We start from the raw sequence: 23,193 nt of genomic DNA, 5'->3' as shown, positions 1-23,193 counted from the left end.
AGATGGGGTCACCATGCCGAACCCCACGAGACGAAGAGAACCAGGAGGAAGGGGAACCATTAACTAGAACAGAGAAAGAGGAAGATCGGAGACAAGTGGATATCCAGGATATCCAGAGGGGGGGAATTCATTCTGGACAGAACAACAAGAATTGCACTCCAGTTCACAGTGTCGTATGCTTTTTCAATATCGAGTTTGATTAACATCCTCGGGGGGTTTTTAGTATCAGATTCCATCGAATGCACAATCTCTTGCACCGCAATAATATTATCGAAGAAGCACCGATCCGACACAAAACCAGCTTGCTCACGGCCAATCAAAAGAGGCAGAACATGCCTCAGTCGATTAGCTAAGATTTTAGAAATAATTTTGAAATTGACATTGTATAAAGAAATCGGTCTGAAATCAGAGACGAGTTTAGGTTTTTCCTTCTTGGGAATAAGAGAAATGAAGGTTTTACCCCCAGAAGAAGGAATAAAATAGTTGTCAAAGAAAAACCGAATAGTTGAGTAAAGGTGATCACCAATAAGAGGCCAAACCTTGCGATAAAACTCAACTGTAAACCCGTCGGGACCAGGAGCCTTACCAGTAGGGAGGTCAAGAATGGTACGATAAACTTCTTCTTTTGTTACCTCACAAACTAGCGATGCAGCGTCAGAATCCGATAGACGGGGAAGATCACAAGGAAGAGCTAGCATCAAGAGGATTCGCCAGGGGACAAATCGGGGAGGTCCACAGATTTTTATAAAAGGTGAGGAAGGCACTCTCGATGCTTGCATGGTCGCGGAAAAGGATTCCTTAAGCATTAACAACCTGCGCAATACAATTAGTTTGAGCACGAATACAAGTGACAGCATGAAAAAAAGTCGTATTCCTATCGCCATCTTTGATCCAAGAAAGACGGGCACATTGTGCCCGCATGTTATTACTATAGCATTGCAAGTTAGATAAATTACTGTAAAGCTCCATAAGATTAGCCTGAGAAACCAAGTTAAAATCAGAATTTTCAAGGAAATCAATCTCAGCTTCGGTGCGAAGTAACTCGGAATCAACCCTGTTAACTCCGGACCAGCGCCAAGACCGGAGATTGGTGCAAGTGCGCGACAGAAGATGCGACAGAGCATGCATGGGATTCCCATGAGGGGAGCACACCCAAGCCATCTGAATTGCAGCTAAAAAATCAAACCAGCTATTATCAAACCTGAAAACACGTTTATTGAGAATATGAGTTGGGGACGAACAGAGAAAAAGCTGAGAGTGATCAGAGAAAGAACGAGAAAGATGCTTTAAATTATTAAACTTAAAATAACTAGACCAAGCGAGGTTCATCAGACACCGATCCAGTCTGGCCCACCGCCTAGCAAGCCCCGATTGATTATTATACCAAGTAAAATGAGAACCAGAATAGTTCAGATCAATCAAGTTATTGCTTTCGACAAAATCAAGAAAAAACCAAGATTTACGATCATGATAAGAAAAGGAACCCCCCTTGTGCTCAGATCTGTGGAGAACAGTGTTAAAATCACCCACAATAAGCCAGGGGATAAGTAAAGCAGTAATTTTGGAAAGCTCGTTCCAGAGATAGCACTGATTGCGAAAGCGAGTTGAGTTGTAAACCACGGAAATGAGAAAGGTTTTAGAAGAATCAAAGGATATAACGATATGTAGGGCACGTCTGGACGCAGCGACCGAGTAACTGTGCCGATGGTCTTATGCCAAAAAACGATGATACCGCCTGAGTAACCGTCAGAGAGAAGAGCAGCCCATTCCCAGCATTTAGGAACTTTCCTGCAAAAACGAATAAGCCGATCTTCATTAGCTCTAGTCTCAACAAGGCAAATCACTGCGGGTTTGAGAGTGCGAATGAGTTAAAGGATACGGGACGAAGTGTCGCCCGAAGAAATGCCCCTGCAGTTCCAACATATTATTTTAGTCATAATCATTAAAACCATAATGAGAGTATGGAAGAGAGAACAAATCCAGAGGGATTAACAAGCGTGGAAGACAGGAAAGGTAACAAGCTCAGGAGGACGGGCCGCCGAGCTCGACCCTCCCTTTCTTCGGAGAGACATCTGATATGATTGATCCTTTTCGAACAAGGGCTTCACGTCTGGCCTCAGCTTGATATTGGAAAAGGGTTATGGCCTCAGCTTGAGATGATAAACCCATGATAGGGTAGGCCATTGGCGACAGAGAACCATTTATGTCTGGTTTTGAAACAAAGGTTTTCCACCTTTCAAAATCAACCAACTACATAGATACCATAGATTTTATCATCAGTAGTAGTTAAGTTAATTCATGAACAAAAGAAGAAAAATAAGAGGACACTTTTGGAGAAAAATCTTTTGTAAGTATCATCAAATAATATAATTGCACACCTTTGGAGAAAAATCTTCAGTAAGATACACAGAACTGGAGTTCAACTCAGATATTGTGAATGAATGTTGGAGTTTAGTGTGCAAATATTTTAGTCCGCGAGCTATACTCGATATCTATTTTCATTAGTCTTAGCCAAGAGAATTGGCATCGCTCACCGTCTATGATGAATTCACACATAATGTTGTTGAGATGATAAAGATACAAGTCAATAAGAAACCATAACAGAACACACATACAATGAAGATGATCATAGTATAGTGTTCCATTTGCCGCATATTCAAAAAACAAGCATCCTTGAATATGGTTCTCTTTCTCTGCAATACCCCGATGACTTCGTTGTATTCTCATTATTTAACCTCACAAAATCTGCAACCTAAATTCAATACAAAGAGTTCCCTCACTCAATGTGTATGATCAACTCTAAATCTCTGTTCTTGCAGAAACCTGTTGTTAAAATAATTACCTCATTCTGAAACTGAACCTCAAAGTAGTTAATTTTCTGAATTACTAAGTGAGAAAACAACAATTTCGGGCCCATTCATCATTGTGCCTTTGTAGATTTTACTTTATGTGGAAGACACCAATTATGTTACTGAAATCTTCACAAGCAACTTCAAGTTCCGGCTTGCTGAATCTCAACACACTTTTCAACTACTCAATGTCCGTGTTTATATGGATTTTTTAATTCCTAATATTATTAAAGTAAAAAAATAATAATAACAATAAATTTTTTTGAATAATAAAAATAAAAAAAATTAAAAAGAGAGGGAAAAAAAGAGGGTTTGAAATTCAAAAATAAATTTTTTTTTTAAAAAAAGAATATTAGAATTGGAAAATTTTGAATTTAAATTTTTAGAAAAAAAATCTCTCGGGGAGTTGAGGATTCTTTGGGGGGAGAGAGAAGGAAACAAGAGGAGAGACAGAGAAAGGAGAAAAAAGAGACAGAGTTTGGAAAAGGAAAAAATAGAAGAAAAGAAGAGAAGAGGACTAAGAGTAGGAGAGAAGGAAGAGGTTTTGGTTCTTTACGGAGAAGGAGACGAAAAATTTGGAGAAGAAGGATCATTGGATTGCCAAAAATTTCTCCCACAGCGTTCAACAAGGTACACCACCCATCTTTAATCCAAGAAATACACAATAAGAGAAATAAATATATATATATATATATATATATATATATATATATATATATATATATATATATATATATATATGGCAAGAGAAAAGTCTTTATGTATGCATGATTGAGCATGCCATGGCTTACATGGGAAAGATTAAATGCATGCCATGCACGTGTGATACTTGGCCTCTATGAAATAGATTATCAAATCTAGCATGCATCATTTTTTATGAACATGCAAAAATGATGACTCCTTTTATGAGTATTTTTCTTGGGTTGTAAATATAAAAAATGGGAAATTCTTAAAAAAAAACAAAAAAAAAAAACTCTTCATCCTTCCCACATTCCTTCTCATATGGTCATGAATGGCACCGAAGAATCAATTCGAGCTCAAATCCAACACTGTGAGGTTTTTTAACAAGCCGATTTCTTTATCCAAGGAACAAATTATCACTCAAAACTCTCTGTATGACAATAGTATGTTAGAAAAAACAAAATACTTAAAATTAGTAAAGAGAAAGCAATTAATCAATTGCAAACAGTTCTTGCATGAAATCCACTAAGCCAAGCTTCTTCCTAATGTTGTTTTCTTCTTCTTTCTTTTTTGCATTAAATTACTAGAGATGGGTGGTTGTGCAGGCATCGGATTGAGCAAGAGCTTGGGACTGAGATAAAGCAGACACCAAACCTCCATAGATAAACCAGGCTATTTACTGTTGGTGATCTTAATGATGATAACACTCAAGTGTGAACTTTCAGGCCTTGCAAACTGTAAATACAAGTTTACTGTGTTAGCGCTGCAAAATGTCTGTTTGTTTATTATTTAGTGCTATTGTTTGATGTCAGAATATGTGTTCTTTTTTTACTGTTTATCTCTGTTTGTCTTGAAAGCAACTCAAAGTTCAAGATCAGTGTGTTAATTATGTGTTAATTATTTAGCGGATGTGTCCATTCGTTGAACACTTAATGTGCAGTGTTACAAGGGCATACAACCATGTATCTCAATAAAGAGTAATGCTATATAGAGCGAACTAATCACACGAACCAGGCACACGACTGATGTGGCTGAGTGACGTGACGATCGGTTCTCTCTCATCTTTTTTATGAGTAATGCTATATAGAACAAACCAGTCACACGAACCAGCCACACGACTGATGTGGCTGGTGACGTGGGGAACGGTTCTCTCTCCTCTTGTTTATATTTAAAAAAAATTAAAACATTTAATAAAACGAGAAACTCTCTCTATCACTTTCTATCTCTCATTTCTCTCTCTCGATTCCCACCACTCCCCCATCTTCTCTCTCCTGCACCACCAATTCTGACCACCGTTTTCCTCTCTCTTGCGACACGAGTGCCCCTCTCTGCTGTGCCCCCGATTCAGGCAGCCACTCCCTCTATCTCTCTCGTGTATGTGCCCTAGCTTCTCTTAAAAGCCAAAGAGGCTGGCCGCCATCCCCCCACCCCCTCTCTCTCTCTCTCTCTCTCCTCTCCCTCTTATGCGATAAAATGAGGCCGCCGCTCCCCCTCTCTCTCTCGTGCGGCAGATCCCGGTCAATCTCTCACTCGTGCCCTAGGTTCTCTGAAATTTTGGGATGAAAGCCTGGCTGCCCTATTCTCTCTCGTGCCTCTACTCCCGACTGCTGCTCCCCTCTCTGGTGCCCTTTTCCGAGAGTCTCAGCTCAGCTTGAAATCAAGTACAGAGGCAATAATGATGCCCTAAAAAATTCTCTCATGCCCTCGTCTCTCTACAACGATGGCGTAGTAGCTTGGATGGCCTAGTAGGCAACCGCTACTCCTATTGTTGTAGAGGGAGGGGGAAGGGTGGGAGAAAATTTTCACTGTTGAATCTGAGCCTCTTTTTTCATTCTGTTGCTTGATATTTTATATATATTCATCATAAATCATTGATGTAGCTGGTTTGTGTATTTGGTTCGCTCTATGTAGCATTACTCTTTCAGATGTTCTTGTGGCCATGATGATTTGCCCTATAAATGAGTATGGAGATTGTGTGGCGTGGCAACTTTAGTTGCAGCCCTTGATTTAGGTTTATCCATGTGAAAGAATCGAGGGGCAAGATCTTAGCCTTTGACGAAACATGAATTCATTCTATGGGAGCGGCGGTCAGGAGTTGGGAATCGAGAGAGAGAGAGAGAGAGAGAGAGAGAGAGAGAGGAGACACGGGAGATAGAAAGTGATAGAGAGAGAGCTTCTCATTTTATTAAATGTTTTGATTTTTAAAATAAAAAATATATAAACAAGAGGAGAGAGAACCAGTCGCCACGTCACTAGCACATCAGTCATGTAGCTGGTTCGTGTAACTGGTTCGCTCTATATAGCATTACTCATAAAATGGCAATCAAAGAGACACACAAACAATCAAAGGAGAGAGAAAAAAATTTAATATGGTTCGGCCAAAACAAACCTACATCCACCACAGAAAGACAAAACTTTACTATATTTTGGGACATTACAAGAGTAGCAAGGAGAAAACAATAGCTTGAACCAAGCCACAAAAAGATTACAAAGCTCTCACAACCTGCCTTCACTTCAAACCAACAAGGGATTCACCCTAACAAGATGAGGTGCTATTTTTCACTCTCTCTTATTTCCACAAAGCCTCTCTTTCTCTCACCTTTTAAAACCCTAGGAGAAATCTAAACTGTTAGCTCAGAGAGATCAAGATTTGGGAATTTGAGTGTTCACAGCACTTATATGGAATGGATGCAAGGATAGCCGGGTGCATACCATGTGCATACTTTGTCAAATTAAATTAAGGAATTTGACCACATTATAAAAAATTTATGCAGATATTTGATAGTCGGTTATAAAACCAATTTAAATTATAATTTGTTTTAGTTGAAGTTTAATAATATATTCCTATCACTGGTCTCATATGTTATCCTTAATGACGTCAACAAAAATAACTAAATAAATAAATAAAATAGAAATTAAGTGGCAGCCACAGTCAAAAGAATTCTAGAGTTTGTTGCTGGCAAAAGGGCGAGTCAAGTAGCCCTGGGAAACAAGCACTAGCACCTGCATAACCTGACCATATTTTCCTTGTTGCCTAAGCCCTCCTAAGGGGATTCTTACTATCTAGAATATGCGTATGTTGGGCATTTCTTTGTTGCCTGAGCCCTCCTAAGGGGATCCTTACTCTCTAGGATATACATATATTGAGCATACTTATTATGCTTTATGTGTTTGTGCTCACTCTTAGTGAACTTGTGTTCAGTTTTTTCTCACTGCTTTTATTCTTGTACCCCTATTCTTCGTTCATTTGCTTATATGTACTCCATTATATTTCTAGTTTTATTTTAATATATATAGTTTATTCGCTTGTTTAAAAACAAAGAAATTGTTGTTTCCGGCCAAACCATGATTTAATAGATAAAGTTTAATAATGTGGATGTATATGATAAGTTAATAGATCACTTGATAAAGAGTTTAATAATGTGATTATAGGATAAATCAATGGATCACAAGAGGGTTGCTTTTGAATTATATGCCCTTGTTTGCTCAACTGATATGAGATGAAAGAGACATGAATTTGTACCACTTTCGTTAAAAAGATTTTTTTTTTTTTTTAACCGCTAAGTGAGAGTTTGAGAGATCAACTCACTTCATTAATATTGCTTATATGTTCATTTCTATTTATGGGAGCATTGTGACCGTCATTTGACATTTCATTTTTGTCATATAAATGCCCGTACATGCTATTAATTTAAGAATCATTAATTATTTTCTAAAATTAAATTTTAAAATATTTAACGGAGGAAAAATATTCTTTAAATTATTTATTAGGCTAGCAATCAATATTTCTCATTCATCCAAATTTAAGTCACGCATTAAATAAAAAAAAAGCATGGCTTAATAACATCAATCAGTCAGTCGGTCAATCAATCTTTTTCTCTTTTCCTCTCTTTCTATCTTTCTTAATGGAAAATAAATCAATCTTTCAGGCATCTTCATAATTCCACCTCATTAAGTTAGTGTGCTAGGTCTGTCTCGAGTTCATTTCTTTTTAATTTTAAAAATTAAAAATTAATCATATAAAAAATAAATCTAATTAAAATATAATTAAGGGAAAATTAATTATAGGTCATGAAAGTTTCTAGACATCCCAATAAATCTATCTAACATTTGAATGTCACTAGCATACACTCTTTTTTCAGGTTGTTTACTTTTCTAGTCATCACAACTCACTTAGTTAGCTTTTTTTTTTTAAATAATTCCAAACTTGCAATATTGGCATGAAAAATTCCGCCAAATCCTGTATATTTTTTAAAAAATGTACAGATAGACATCACTTCAATCACTTTTTCTCATCTTTTCACTTAATTTTTTATACATAAAAATATTACATCTCAATTGGAAAGTAAAATTTTAAATGAAAATAGAGCATACTAATTAGAAAACTTGTATTGTATACGAAAACTTGCAACTATAAATAGGAAAACAAATTCGCAAGTAAAACATTATGATTCTAAATGAAAAATTAACCTATGATCACCATTTACTCATCTAGATTCGCAACTACCCAAACTACTTCTCAATGTCTAGACAGTGAGACAATAATTGAAGGGTATTTTCATTAAAACACTCCAAACTTCATCCCGTTTGCTAATAGAAGGATTGCAAAAGAAACTCATATAAAAAAAAAGACGAACTTTGTGTGAATATTGAAACTTGTTGGTTTTTTGTTTTGTGGATAATCGAAATTGAGGGAGGGTTTTTTTATTTATTTCCTCATAAAAATAAATTAAAAAAAATGGTTAATATTTGTTAGTTATCATTTTAATATATGCTCAGACACTAAGCTTTATTACAAAAATTAGTATTAACATGAATATATGTCATTGTGTTTTTGTCATTGTCTTAGAGGCAAACTCTATATTAATTAAATATTTAAAAATAATGAAATTTAGATTAATTAGTTCTTTGTTATTAGTACCATCATTTATTGCTTATTGCTATTGATAAATAATTAAGATGAATTATTAATTAAATTAAGCATCATGAGAAAATTAAGATGAATTATTAACTAAATTAAGCATCATGAGACATACAAGATTTTGAGACTTCATTTGTCCATATTTTGTATATGTATCTTAATCAGCCAAATAACCAACAATTAATTCAAAATTAAATAATAGATATCTTTAACACTTAATCTATATATATTTATTTTCCATTTATTACAATATTTATTTAAAACTATTATTATTATTATTATTATTATTATTATTATTATTATTATATATGAAGATACTTTTGGATTTGGATTAAAAAGAATTTAATGATGTTTAGATATTATTACTTTTTAAATGATGAACTTCAAAATATTAATTATTAATACATGTTATTAAGCTTGATTTGAAAGTGATTAGATCCACACTCAACTAATTAAAAAAAAAAGAAGTCTATTTAGTTATAATGTTAGTTGTTAAGACATCAAACTTCATAGCATGGGTCTTAGCTTAGTGGTTACAACCATACCCAGTGATATGACGATTTTAGGGAAAAAAAATGTATAATAAAACCAAGAATAATAAAATTATTATTATTAATAATAAAAAAATTTTATTATTATTATTATTATGGATTTTGACTCGGTAATATTTAGGAACTGCGGGTTCTAAACTAATCATGTGTGAAGTACTATGGGATCTATAAAAAGATAAACTTCTACCAATGATTTTTTTTTTTTTTGCATAAAAAATCAAATTTAAAAATTATTTGTTTAAGCTACTCAAGTTACTGGAACAACCCAATTGGTACATTATTATTATTATTAAAATATCAACTAAGAAATAGTTTCCCGTATTCTATGTAAAACAATGACTTATTAAAATACATCACACAATTCAGAATGTTGATATAATTAACTTCATTATAATTTATTAAAAAACAACAAAAATCATATTTTTTTTGGGCAATCATTGATAATAGAATGTTTTCAATCTAGCCGTATGATGCGGGGCCACACATCCTTAAGAACCATTAGCTTGTGGATCCATTGATATTTAAGAGAAATTAGAAATGTACATAAATGTGAACATGTGCCTAGGGATGTAAACGAGCCGAGCCGAGCCGAGTATCACCAGTGCCTCGAGCCCTCGACCGAGTATACTATCTCGGGGCTCGAGCTCGAGCCTGCTCGGCTATTTTTTGTGCTCGAGGCTCGAGCTCGCTAAAAAAGCCTCAAGTAGCTTGAGCTCGGCTCTGTTCAGCTCGATTAGCATGTATACATAAGTATTTTTGTAATTTTTATATAGGTTATATAATTATGTATTTTTGTAATTTATATATAAATAATTTAATATTTTATATATAAAAAGTTTCGCTTTAGTCATGGCTCTCACGAAATCGAAGATTTTTTACGGGCTCGAGCTCGGCTAACGATAAACGAGTACTCGAGCTCTGGCCAGCTAAAAAATCGAATCGACTCGAAGTATCGATCGAGCCTGATCTCGAGTAATTTTCACGAGTAAATTTGCTACCATTTACACCTCACATGTGCCCTCATCTTGTGCGGTGAATATAAATTTTATTATTTTAAATAATTATATTGTACCCTAATTAATATAAATTTTGAGTAATATATATATATATATACATGAAAACTTAATTCAATTAAATTCAACCAGAATCTTATTTCAAATTAAATGAGGATATACTCCAACTCTAAAGAAGAATTAAGTTGAACTCTGAGTCAACATGAGATAATACAAAAATAATTTCTAACTTAAACTTATCCAACCATTATAAACTCATTCTCTAATGTAAAGAAAAAAACTACCAAAATAATTTATAAAATGGTCACATGATTACAATAATATGAATCCAACTTACATTACTTTATCAAAAGTACAAGTGTATAAACCTTTAAAAAAAAATATGGTGTTTAACAATTGAATGAGCTTAATTAAAACTTGCTGAATCAAAGTATGGATGATGTAAACAAACTAATCTTTAACTAATAATAATATTTAATTTATTTATTATTTATGCAAACCAACTAAGCAACTTTTCCTTGTCAAATACCATGAACCCTAATTTGGAGGCATTCAGATCAACACATAGGCAAACACATGATCCACATCATCCACATCAATATGACTTGGTTTTCAAACTTTGTCCATACTTTCCAATTTTTGCATCAAAAGTTTGGTTTCTGATAAAAAGTCTTCTAAAGATTCATTTGATATTCCACATTTTCTTTATTTTATTTTCCCTTTAAATACAGAAAATCATATATATATATATATATACCCAGTGACACAAGATGTGGATTGTAAATCTAAACCCATAACCAAAGATTTTTAACCATCAATGTATTTAGCAGACTCGAACTCAAGATAGTTAAACATTTCAAGCTCGCTTTTCATAGTGAAACGAAACGCCCGTTAGGTTACAAATCTTTTGGCAACATATGCTTTTTGGCAAAGTTACTCCTCTCATACACACTAATTAAAGAAAAATTGAGATTATTTACTACCAATTAATTTTTAATACTAGAGGAAAATGGGTGAAATATTTATCTTTAAATGCATATATTAAATATTTCATGCTACATATATTACCACCAACATTACATATTTACTTTTTAGATATTTTTTTATTTACTAGAAATAATTTAATTAAATTTTCCATATTTTTGCAAGGGTATGTCTGTAATAAAAACCCCTTTTTCCACTAAATGCACAAAGAATCTACCAATAAACTAAAAGATAGTTGGCACCCCTTTTTTTTTTTTTGCTATTCATTATTTATTTTTATTGATGAATCTGTGGAAAAAAGGAAAAGGAATTTTTTTTTATCCTGTTCATCAGCCGCCATGTTACAAGTAGATACACAGATAAGGTTCACTTTATTTAAAGAGGAAAAATTTAAATAAATATATAAAGTTATGTGATAAGAAACGGATAGTGAACACTTTTTTTTTAGTTATTGTGAGAAGCCCCCCTCTTCTTGAAAAAGGATATCTTTTAAGAATTGTTTTCCAAATTTTGGGATATTTAGATCAACACACATACTCCCAAAAATGCTGATACTGACTTTTTTCTTATTAAACAAAAATAAAAAAATAAAAAAAGGATATATACATGTATAGTATAACTTATTTGAGGCGCTTATATTCAAACGATTATCTTGCATTAATTAATTAAACAAAGAATTGAACATTAATTAATATTAATCAAAATGGGTTTTTTAAAATTGAATTATATTTTTGTTAATGATAGATGTCTCTGTCACACTATGATATCATCCATTTTATGACAAATCATCATAAAAATATGCTTAACAGTACTAATATGATTTAATAATAAAATTGTACATTTTAATTTATTATAAAATATAGCATGCCAAATTATGGGCAATTTTTTATGTCCCTAATAATGCATTTGGTATATATTTTTTTAATTAAACTTAATTAAAAATCCAAAACCCAAACCACTAATTCCTCTGTTTGCCTCCAATCTAAACACAAGATAACAATGCCTTCATAATTTTCAAACTCTTTCATCAATCAAAGAAGAGCTTATCTTAGGCCCCTCCATAACAACCTTGAAAAAACTTATTTTATTTTCTCTTAATTTACTTTCAAATTAAACTTAATCAGTAATATAAAACCTAAACAACCTTTTCTTCTGTTCTCTTGCAAACCAAACATAATATTAACAGTGTCTTTATAATTTTCAATCTCCTCATTAGTACATAGGAGCTCAGCAAAGGCCCTTCTCAACAACCTTAAAAAATTGGTTCTCTTTTTTTTCTCAAGCTACTTTTACATTAACCTTAATTAGTTATACAAAGCCAAGAATAACTTTTTCTGTTCATCTTCAAACCAAACACAATGTAAAGAATTGGCAGACATAATTTTATATATTTTTTAAAACAAATATAAACCACCATAAGATCGGTTCAAGTGGCAGCAGTTTAGGAAGTGATTTCGAGTTTGAATTTGTGTATATACAGAAGAAAAACACGAAAAACAGGGAGCAATCTACCGTTTCATTTTTGTATTGAACATACCAGATGCATGCATTAAACCTATAAATGTCACTTGGTCATATAAATGAAAATGAACCATTCAAGGTCATCTAAATACAACACAGCACATGTTTAATAATTTTGATGCAATGAATTACAGTGCATACAAAAATTTCCTTCTTAATTAAGCATGACAAAAAGAAAACAAAGTTTGGAAGCCTAATCTTTCTGAGTTTGATCTTTTAGTCAAAGAATACAGTGAACCAGTTAAGGAGCTCAAGCATACTTCACTTCAACAAGCTTAAAAACAGGTTTTTTTTTTGTTTTCTTTTGCCTTTCATTTGCTTTCTCATTTGCTCCCTCTTTTTCTTCTTTTTGTCTCCATCTCCTCATCTCTTTCTTTAATTATAATTTATATCCTCTATTTTCCAACCTATATCAATCAAATATCATCCCAAAATACATACATACATATATATATATATATATAGTTTTTATTCCTTTCCATTACTTAGCTAGTACAAAACCTCACAATAAACAATCCATCACTTTTTTTCCAAGATCCTAAAACCAACTTGTTACCTAGTTTTCCTCTTTCTTTAACCTTCCATTTTTTAACCCTCCCCTTCCCCTTCTTCTTAATCTCACTCCTCAAGCAAAGAATGCAAATCCCATTCATTCCTACATCACCTTCAACTTTTCATTCACAAATCTCTCAATTCACTATATTCATCAAAGCATGAATCTTTTCCCAATTCTTAAGCCTTATAAATACTCCTCCATCAACTCTTCTTCATCTTCATCAAGACAATCACCATGAAGATGATGATGATGATGATGATAAAGAAGAAGAAGAACACCTTCAACACCATGAACACCATGATCACCATGCACATCATCACCATCACCTACATTCTCCTCTTCTCCTTCACCACAGCAGTCCTAAACTCCACTCACACAGACCCAGACTTCATTGTTCAAGAACTCCAAAGGTAAGCAACCAAAACAAAGCAATCACATTCACAGAGACAATAAAGCAAACACCTTGTGTGCGTACCTGAACTCGGCTATGCAGGAAGGTGAACGACTCCAACCGGCGCGCGCTCCTCGACCCCTGCCTCACCGGCAACCCCATCGACGACTGCTGGCGCTGCACGGGCACGGACTGGCGCGCCGACAGGCAACGCCTTGCCGACTGTGGCATCGGCTTTGGGCGCGCCGCTCTCGGTGGCAAATCCGGCCAGTTCTATGTCGTCACTGACTCCTCCGACCCCGACCCTGTCAACCCCCCACCGGGCACTCTCCGGTACGGCGTCATCCAAGACGTCCCTCTCTGGATCACCTTCGCCACCGACATGACCATCCGCCTCGCCGAAGAACTCCTCGTCAACAGCTTCAAAACCATCGACGGCCGCGGCGCCAACATCCACATCGCCGGCGGCGCTTGCATAACTCTCCAATACATCTCCAACGTCATCATCCACAACATCCACATCCACCACTGCGTCCCCGCCGGCCACTCCAACGTCCGATCATCCCCAACCCACTACAGCTACAGAACACTATCAGACGGCGACGGAATCTCAATCTACAGCGCAAGGGAGATCTGGATCGATCACTGCTCCTTGTCCTACTGCACCGACGGGTTGATCGACGCCATCATGGGATCGACGGCGATCACAATCTCAAACAGCTACTTCTCACACCATGACAAGGTGATGCTTTTAGGGCACAATGATGCGTACATGGCGGATTCAGGGATGCAGGTGACGATCGCCTTCAACCACTTCGGAGAAGAGCTGGTGCAGAGGATGCCGAGGTGCCGGCGAGGGTACATCCACGTCGTGAACAATGACTTCACGAGGTGGGAGATGTACGCCATTGGAGGCAGTGCCAATCCCACCATTAACAGCCAAGGAAATCGCTACACAGCTCCGTTTGATCCCAATGCTAAAGAGGTTAGGGTTTTTTTTTTTCTTGATTTTGGATTTTTTTAGGGGATTTTTGCAAAATTCTTGATTATTTTTTTTTAAAAATTTAATAGTTATATATATATATATTTTATATTTGTTGGATAATAATGTTATAAATATGCTAATGACGTGTTTGGGGTATTGGGCACTGGGTCCCTGGCCTATTGTGTTTGTGTTCTACTGAAAAGATGAGTTCAAACTCAACTCAAGTAAATAAGCATCACATATGTGTTGAGAGATTTTCTTAACATATTTTTTTACACTTTGGTTTATTCATATTTAGTAAAAAAAATAATAATAATAAATTTTTTTTTATCCCAATGCAAGGAGGTTAGGGTTTTTTTCTTCGTTTTGGATTTTTTTTTAGTGTTAGAAAAATTCTTGAAAATTTTTTAAATTAAATAATTATATGCATTTTTTGGATAATAATGTTATAAATATACCAACTACATTTTTAGTCTATTGGTACTATCCTCTATGATGTTTGTGTCCTGCTGACACAAAGGGTTGAATGCACAGATATATTGAGGGATTTCCTATGTGCATTCATAATATGATGTGGTTTATCTATATTTAATAAATAATAATAATATCATAAATATATTGTATTGTATGAATTTATAGTTAAATAGGGTTTTCTTATATTTTTTTCATTCTCTCGTTAATTTTAAATTTTTTTGTTTTTGGGTGGGGGTGTTTTAAAAATTTTTATAATATTTTTTAATAAGTATCTTTATTGGATAATAATATCATAAATAACAGATATGATTCTAGATGAATCTATAGCTAATACAGTAAAGGAAAAAAAAAATTGATCTCAACGGCAATGAGGTGTTTTAAAATTTTAAACTTTTCATGGGTTTTTTTTTTTTGGTATTTTTGAAGTTCATACCAGATTCATATATCATAGGTTAGCGTTTTTTTGCATTTAAAGAGAAAGCAAAAGTTTTTATTGAGTTTGATATTAATGCCAACCAGTTAAGGAGGTGCTTCTTTCTTTTTTTAAAAATCAACATCTCATTGGCTTTTTCCACATATTTCAAGTCATTTCATATTTAAACCTTAAAAAAAGAACTTCTAATCAACAACTGTATTATTGCTTTGCAAAACACTTATTTTTCATATTTTTAAATTAAAATATTTGACTCTCATATAAAAAATGAAAGTTGAGTTTGTTCCACGTTGAAAAAAAAACACACAAATTTTCATCTGTTTTTGCTTATACACATTTATATATCTAATTTTTTTTCATCTAAACTAAAAAAAAAATTTTAGTATCCACATGCATGTTATTATCCTAACACATTTATAAGATTTGAATTTAATTTTATAATATTTATGTATATATATATATATATTTATAATGAATATATGTAGGTGACTAAGAGAGTGGACACAGATGAAAGTGAATGGGCAGCATGGAATTGGAAAACAGAAGGAGATATAATGGTTAACGGCGCTTTCTTTGTGCCGTCCGGAGAGGGACGTGAGATATATGCTAAGGCAACTAGCATCGAGCCTAGGTCCGCTATGTTCATCGATCAGTTGACCCGAAACGCTGGTGTCATGTCTCCAAATGGGTTAGTCTTAACCACCTTCATTTATTATTTATTGTTTATTATCTATTATTCATTTAACTTTTGTAATTGTATCTCAAACTCAAACACTTGTTTTTATGTGTTAATGGTTCTAATACTAATTACTAAGTAAAAATAGAATTTTTTTTTTTAATAAATATAGATAAATTATGTGAGAAGCAAAGGCAGGATTGACACTCAGCACATTTGTGCTCTGCACCTTGCATAAATTGAAATTCGAAGTAACTTTTTCAGTAGGACATAAACATTTTACATAAAAAAAATCTAGTGTCAATAGACCAAGAGGTTATTGGTAAATTAAGACTCTTTCGATCAACGTTTTTTATAGATAAATAACGTCAGGAGCATGTATAAAGGCAGGATTAACACCCAACACATCTGTGCTTGCACCCTGTGAAATTGAGGTTCGAAGTAACTTTTTCAATCGGATATAAACATTTTTCATAAAAAATTTAGTGTCAATAGACTAAGAAGTTATTGGCAAAACAGAGAACTTTTTCGATTGAACTTTTTTTTAACACAAAAATTCTAATTTAAAATGACTTAATTCAAAATTTTTTTTATTGGTTGAAACAATCTTGGTTGATAAATTGCTTATTTTTAAATTTTTAAAAAATGTGTTTTTTTAAAGTATAATACTGATTTCTAAGATTTTGTTTTTTTTACAATGCTAATTTTTTTTTTAAAAAAAAAACTTTATCTTCACTACATTGCTGAGGTGGCAAACGTTTTATCAGTGGGATTATATGGTGGATAAGTTTTATTTTCCACACACGTCCTTTTTAGGCTGTGGAGCCTGTAACAGGGAACAGCCTTTAGACAAATCATTTTCCACCGCCTAATAGACTGGGCCCTACTTGACCTTTTTATATATAATATATATTTTTATAGTGAAAAAAATGAATTTTTTTTTTAGTGACAAACGGAATGAGCGGAAAGTATGACATTGGGATGAGAGAAAAGAGAAAATATATTTATTAATTATATATATTAATTAATTTCTTTTTAAACTTTATTTCAAATAAAAAATTACTTTTTATGGTTCCCAAAAGCCCAAAAAGCAACATTGAAGCACGTGACGAGGGCGTGCTTCGGTTCTTTTGATAATATTTGAGTGTGGGCCCGGTTGAAAGTTACAAAGTTGCAATTTTTCTCCTGACCGTCCATTTTACATCCGACGGTTATCAATGGCTTTAGTCGATCATCTTCACTTCAACCCTCTACACCAAAAAAGCTTTATTTTAAAGTGGATTATTAAATTGATAATGGATTCAATCATAGCTAATCCTTAGTCAAGTCTCATTCTCATGACTTATAACTAAAAAGAATGGACCTATGTGTTGATTATTATTTATTTAATTTGTTTGAAATAATGCAAATGATGTCTTCAATTATTTCTATGACTATAGTTCTACATTGTTGGAGGTTAAGAAGTCAATTTACTGATTTGTCCTTGTCGATAGGGACACGAATAAGGGAGTCGCATATTCTGGCACCAATTATAATGGCCCTGGTGTCACGTCTGGCGGTGGCAATGGGGCCGGCGGTGGAGGAGGAGATGCATATGGATATTTCGGCATGGTTTATGGAAGTAATACGTCATCATTATCTCAAACACGAACTTTGTATTGTTATTTAACTGTATTCTTAGTGTCATTTTTATTGTTATATTTTTTATAGAATGTGACTGGAAAAAGTTTAATTAGGCAGAGAAAAAATTAATTTTAAAATAATATTATATATAAATATATATGAATATTTTGGAATTGCTTTGTCTTGTGTAAAAGGTATAACCTGGTTGCAAGATGATGAGATTCTTTGATTCTTTGATCCTTTTGATCAATGTCTACTCTAACATCAATGCATTACTTGTATATTATTTTATTAATAATTATTATTATAATGCATGAAGCTTAAACCCTAAAAATTTGGTTCAATTGAATTATTTAATTCATTTGTTTTTAAAATAAAAATATTAAAATAATAATAATTTGGAAGCCTATAAAAGTTGGGGAGGAAAATTTGGCAACGTATAAGTAGGCATGCAACGTGCTTGATGGACCCCTAGAAAAAGAAGAAGATTGGACCAACCTATGTCTTATAAAGAAAACTGAGCAAATTGATAGAAGCAAAATTGACACTTTGAATGTCTTTTTCTTTCATTGGATTGAGCAAAGATATGAAATTAATAATAATAATAATAATAATTTAAGATATTATTTGGGGGAAAAAAAGCTTTAAAAAATTAGTTGGTCAAAGCTTTTTGTCTATGAACTTATGTATTCCAACTTATCTAATTGTTAAGGATCTCTCTTTTTTTAAGAAATATATATATATATATGAATTTACATCCCCTGTGGACGTCTACAGATAAAAAATCTATGGACGTCCAATTATCAGCCGTTGGATCATGATCCAACGGCTGACATTGATGAATAGTATCAATGTTCATTATATTGTTCCGAACAGTAATTACTGTTCATATTATTGTAGTATCTACTGTTCATCAATGTTAGCCGTTGAATCGAGATCCAACGGCTGGTAATGGACATCCATAGATTTTTTATCTATGGACGTCCATAGAGGATTGGTCCTCTATATATATATATATATATTTCAATTTCTTTATAAAAATAAGGATAAATGAGTCAAATGGTCACTAAACTATGCGTCAATTCCTATTTGAGTCACTGGACTAAAAAAAATTCTATTTGGGTCACTTAACTTAGTAAATCATTCCAATCAAGTCACTATCACAAACAGTATTAACATAAGGTTGACTTGGCTTGCCACCTCACCATTGGCCTCGCCTTGTCAGCAACACCAGCGCACTGTTCCTCTCTCACCATTCCCCTCTTATATCCAAATAACTCCTTTATCTCCTTCTAAACTCCTCTTTTTCTCTTCATCTTTATCTTCTCCATCTCATTCTTCATCTTTTCAACCTTCATCTCCCTCATTTTCCTCCTTCTTCTCCTCCTCCTCCATTATCATCATCTTCTGTTTCCTTTCTTTCTCACTACTACCCAGCTCATCTCCACTAATGAGCACCTCCCTTATCCCCATCTGCCCAATAAACAACACTTGAGCTACAAACCTCATTAGCAATTCAAATTCAAAAAACAAGCTCCTTCAAATTGTGAAGCAAAAACAAGAAGATCATTGAATCAATTGCGGGTTAATACCAAAAAAGAGAGGATCAATGCATGCATCAAATCGCCTTCAAATTCTATGTGCCGCCATTGATGTACATGCAAATAATCATGCATTCATGGGCTTGAGTCCATGATAGCCATACAGTTCACTGAAGTCTCCATTGAAGATCTTTTAACCCATGACATAGAGTGCATTAAGAGAATACATGCTTATTTCATTGTAAGCAGTGAGATTGAATCAAATGCAAAAGAAGCAGAGGTTGTGAATGCCAATGAGGTTTGTAGCTCAAATGTTGCTTATTGGGTATATGAATATAAGGGAGATGCTCATTAATGGAGATGAGCTAAGTAGAAGTCAGAAGGAGAGGAAGAAGAAGATGATAATGGAGGAAGAGGAGGACAAGGAGATGAAGGTTGAAAAGATGAAGAAAGAGATGGAGAAGAGAAAGAAGAAAAGAAAGAGAGGAGTTTGGAAGGAGATGAAGGAGTTGTTTGGATGTAAGAGGGGAATGGTGAGAAATGAACATTGCACGGGTGTTGCTGACGAGGTGAGGCCAATGGTAAGGTGGCAAGCCAACTCAGCCTTCCGTTAACGCCGTTTGTGATAGTGACTTGATTGGAATGATTTATTTAGTTAAGTGATCCAAATAGAATTTTTTTTAGTTTAGTGACCCAAATAGGAATTGGGCAATACTTTAGTGACCAACTAGGTAATTTACCCTAAAAATAATTGAGTACATTGTCACAGAATATGTCACAAAATGGTTATCTATGAAATTCAAAGTTAGTGGTTATATAAACAAAAAAAAATTCATTTTTTTCTAAAAAAACCACGCTTAAGAAATTATAAGAAATAATTAGTGGCAATGCTTTGAAATAGTAATATTTGGTTAATCTGGGTTACAATTGAGGTCAATTGCCAAATAGGCAAACTAGTTGAAGTTGAATATCAAACAAATTTTTTAAGCCTAAATATATCAAATAAAAAAAATATATCATAAATACACTAATTGAACTGAATTGAAATCCAAACAAATGGCATAAAAAACCACATAAAACCATGAATAATAATTCATGTTACAAATAATCCTTATGGGGATTTTTGAATAATACTTCTATTTTTGGAGAAAAAAAATACTTGGATAAAAATTTTATAAGCTTTATGGCTATAGATCAAAATTCAAAGAGATTTTCTCTGAAAAGACCCTGATCTAGGTCCTAGGGGCATCCGTCTTATGGCTTGGAACAGGATTTGCATACCTTGCAAGATGGATGGGTGGGAAATTCTTAATCTTCAAGATTTTAATAAAGCGTTACTCAGAATATGGTGGTGGAAAATATGTAGAAGTCAAAATAATTGTTTGCCAAAAATTATTCAGTTCAACTACCTGAATCAAGGCCCTCAATGCCCATTGCTTCACAAACTACCTAGGAAAAAAGCCTTCTTTTGGGCCAGTATTGCTTCGTTCTTCCTATTTTCCACACTTATTCCTCACAAAGTATCAAGAATGGCACATCTAGTTCACTTTGGCACAATAAATGGTTAGATGGTAAATCTCCCAAAGACATATGGCTTGGTCTCTACAACGATTGTACAGTTCCTTGGATCTCAATAAGACACTTTTTCTAAGGTGCCCTTACTCTAGAAAACATTTTTTTCTGAACAACCTTTCTTGCTGTTATCTCGTCACTTATGTCTTTTTCCCCACATTGTTCTAACTCTTAAAATGTCAAGAAGATATGGGGACCAGAGAGTAACAGGCTTTTCCGTATTCAATCCTTGTACTAATTCCTTTTTGATGGAGGAATACATAGTCCTCTGAGCCCATATTTCTAGAAGACTAGTTGTCCAAGCAATATTACATTGTTATGTTGGTTAGCTTCGGGACGAAAAATATCCTTACCCTAGACAACCTTTTGAAGAGAGATTGCAACATACATTGCACTACTAACACTTGTGTACTTTGCCATTAGGCTATTGAAACATAAGCCCACCTGTTCTTTAAGTGTGTTTTTGCTGAGTGCATTTGACACTTCTTTAGCCAAACCATGGGCTTGAAATTTTGTCCTCTCACACATTGCGAGGTCTGGAACTCTTGGTTTCCTTCTCTGGTGTTAGATTTTATATTTTTGTACTAGTGGGCCCTATATGGGCTCTATATAAGCTTAGGGGTCTTACACCAAAAAGTCCCAAGACTTAGTGGCTCAACCCCTATACCTATATATAAACTCATTACACTTCTATCACACAACCGATGTGGTACTATATTTCCAACACCCTCCCTCAAATTCAACTCGTTTGAACTTGCTCAGACTTGTACACTAGAGGTCTGTTTACCAGGACTTGTACACTACTTGTGTCTTAGAGGTCCTACACACATAGAGGTCATACACACATGGACTTGTACTACATCGGTGGCTCCACTATATTGCTCTGATACCATGTTAGATTTTATATTTTGGTACTAGTGGGCTCTATATGGGCTCTATATAAGTTTAGGGGTCTTACACCAAAAAGTCCAAGACTTAGTGGCTCAACCCCTATACCTATATATAAACTCATTACACTTCTATCACACAACCGATGTGGTACTATATTTCCAACATCTGGAAGTCATACAACGAGCTTTATGGGATCTCCTTCTAAGAGCCATCCTATGGAATACCTAGCTTGAAAGAAATAGAAGAATCTTTAAATCCCTTATGCTCCCTCATTTTTCAATTATCATAAAAAGTATTCATATACTTCTTTCTTGGATTTCTGCAGCACGTGACACGCAGCAATGCTTTTCAAAAGATTCACTTTAGAAACTCAAGCTCTCCTTGGATTTCTTGAGTGCTAGATAAGAAGACATTGCCGACACCACGACCCTCGAGTCTATAGCGGAGTAAACAACTCCACCATAACAGCTGAGTAGGACTATTGTTATCACATGATGGACTTTGCCGACTCAACTGTATCTTTTGTCTTGTTTTTACTTTTTAGTTTGTTTGTAAGCTAGCATCACTTTTGGTGGCCCTTTCCATGCTTTGATTTGCCATATTATCCTCTTTGATACTTCTATTTTCTAATGATGTCTTGTAAATTGTTCTTTTGTATATTTTCTTTTCATCAGGTTGTTGTTTACTTTTGTTGCTCGTTTTTAATAAATTAGTGGTTTATTCATTTTCTCCAAAAAAAATCAAAATAATGTAGTTGAAGAACAATGTTTCCCTTGAAAATATTTCTATAAAATGTTAATTTATTTTAATTTATCACTTTCTTCATAGTTTGTTTAAAGCTTCTTAATTTAAAATCAAAATATTTTCTATAGTTATTATATTTAATAAACTAGACTTGCAAACTTGTTTTGAAGCTTTAGTTGAGTATTTATTGAGATTTTATTGTGATTGTAATTCTAAATTGATTGCTCACTTCTAATATAGCGGTCATGGTTCTTGAGCAAAGTATGTCTGATTGAAAAATGACAAGTCATTAAACTATTTTGTTTACTCTAATATGAGCAGGGAAAAAGTATCTTTTTCAGAAAAAAAAAAATTCAAATTAGATTTTCATTTATTTTTCAAAAATTATTAAACAAGTTATTGTTGATAACTAAATCTCATTTGGGGTTGTTTCGTTATAAATAAAAATCACAATGTAAGTAAAAATACTATATTTCAAAATAGATTAATATTGTTTGATTTGTTGTAACTAAAAATACTATATTTATTTATTTTATTATTTATTTTATATAAGTTAAAAGGTAGGTGGTTATTAGCGCTAAATATTTAACATTCTTCATAAAAATTAATTTAGGTAAAAAAATAATTAAAATAAATAATTATTTATTAAATAAAAAAATTAATATTTCTTTAAGTATATGACTCAAGAAAATATTTTTTTATAATTAAAATTTAAAAACACTTACTTTATTAAATATTTTAAAGTATTTTCAATTACTAAAATTTTTTTAACAATATTTATATAATA

At 33.5% G+C, this 23,193-nt stretch overlaps 1 protein-coding gene across 1 annotated transcript; it reads left to right on the top strand.

Moving 5' to 3' along the window:
* Positions 1 to 13,035: 13,035 nt before the first annotated feature.
* LOC120277248 (probable pectate lyase 5) lies at positions 13,036 to 17,772 on the top strand. Its single transcript, XM_039284009.1, has 4 exons — positions 13,036 to 13,486; positions 13,570 to 14,452; positions 15,845 to 16,047; positions 17,529 to 17,772. Exons 1-4 carry the CDS (start codon positions 13,311 to 13,313, stop codon positions 17,743 to 17,745), a joined length of 1,479 nt encoding a protein of 492 aa, XP_039139943.1. The 5' UTR covers positions 13,036 to 13,310; the 3' UTR covers positions 17,746 to 17,772.
* The last annotated feature ends 5,421 nt before the right edge of the window (positions 17,773 to 23,193 follow it).

The sequence above is a fragment of the Dioscorea cayenensis genome, chromosome 2, assembly GCF_009730915.1.
Source record: "Dioscorea cayenensis subsp. rotundata cultivar TDr96_F1 chromosome 2, TDr96_F1_v2_PseudoChromosome.rev07_lg8_w22 25.fasta, whole genome shotgun sequence".
In the NCBI taxonomy this organism is placed as follows: domain Eukaryota; kingdom Viridiplantae; phylum Streptophyta; class Magnoliopsida; order Dioscoreales; family Dioscoreaceae; genus Dioscorea; species Dioscorea cayenensis.
The sequence above is the reverse complement of the archived record's forward strand: the minus strand, read 5'-3'. Positions and strand labels throughout refer to the sequence as shown.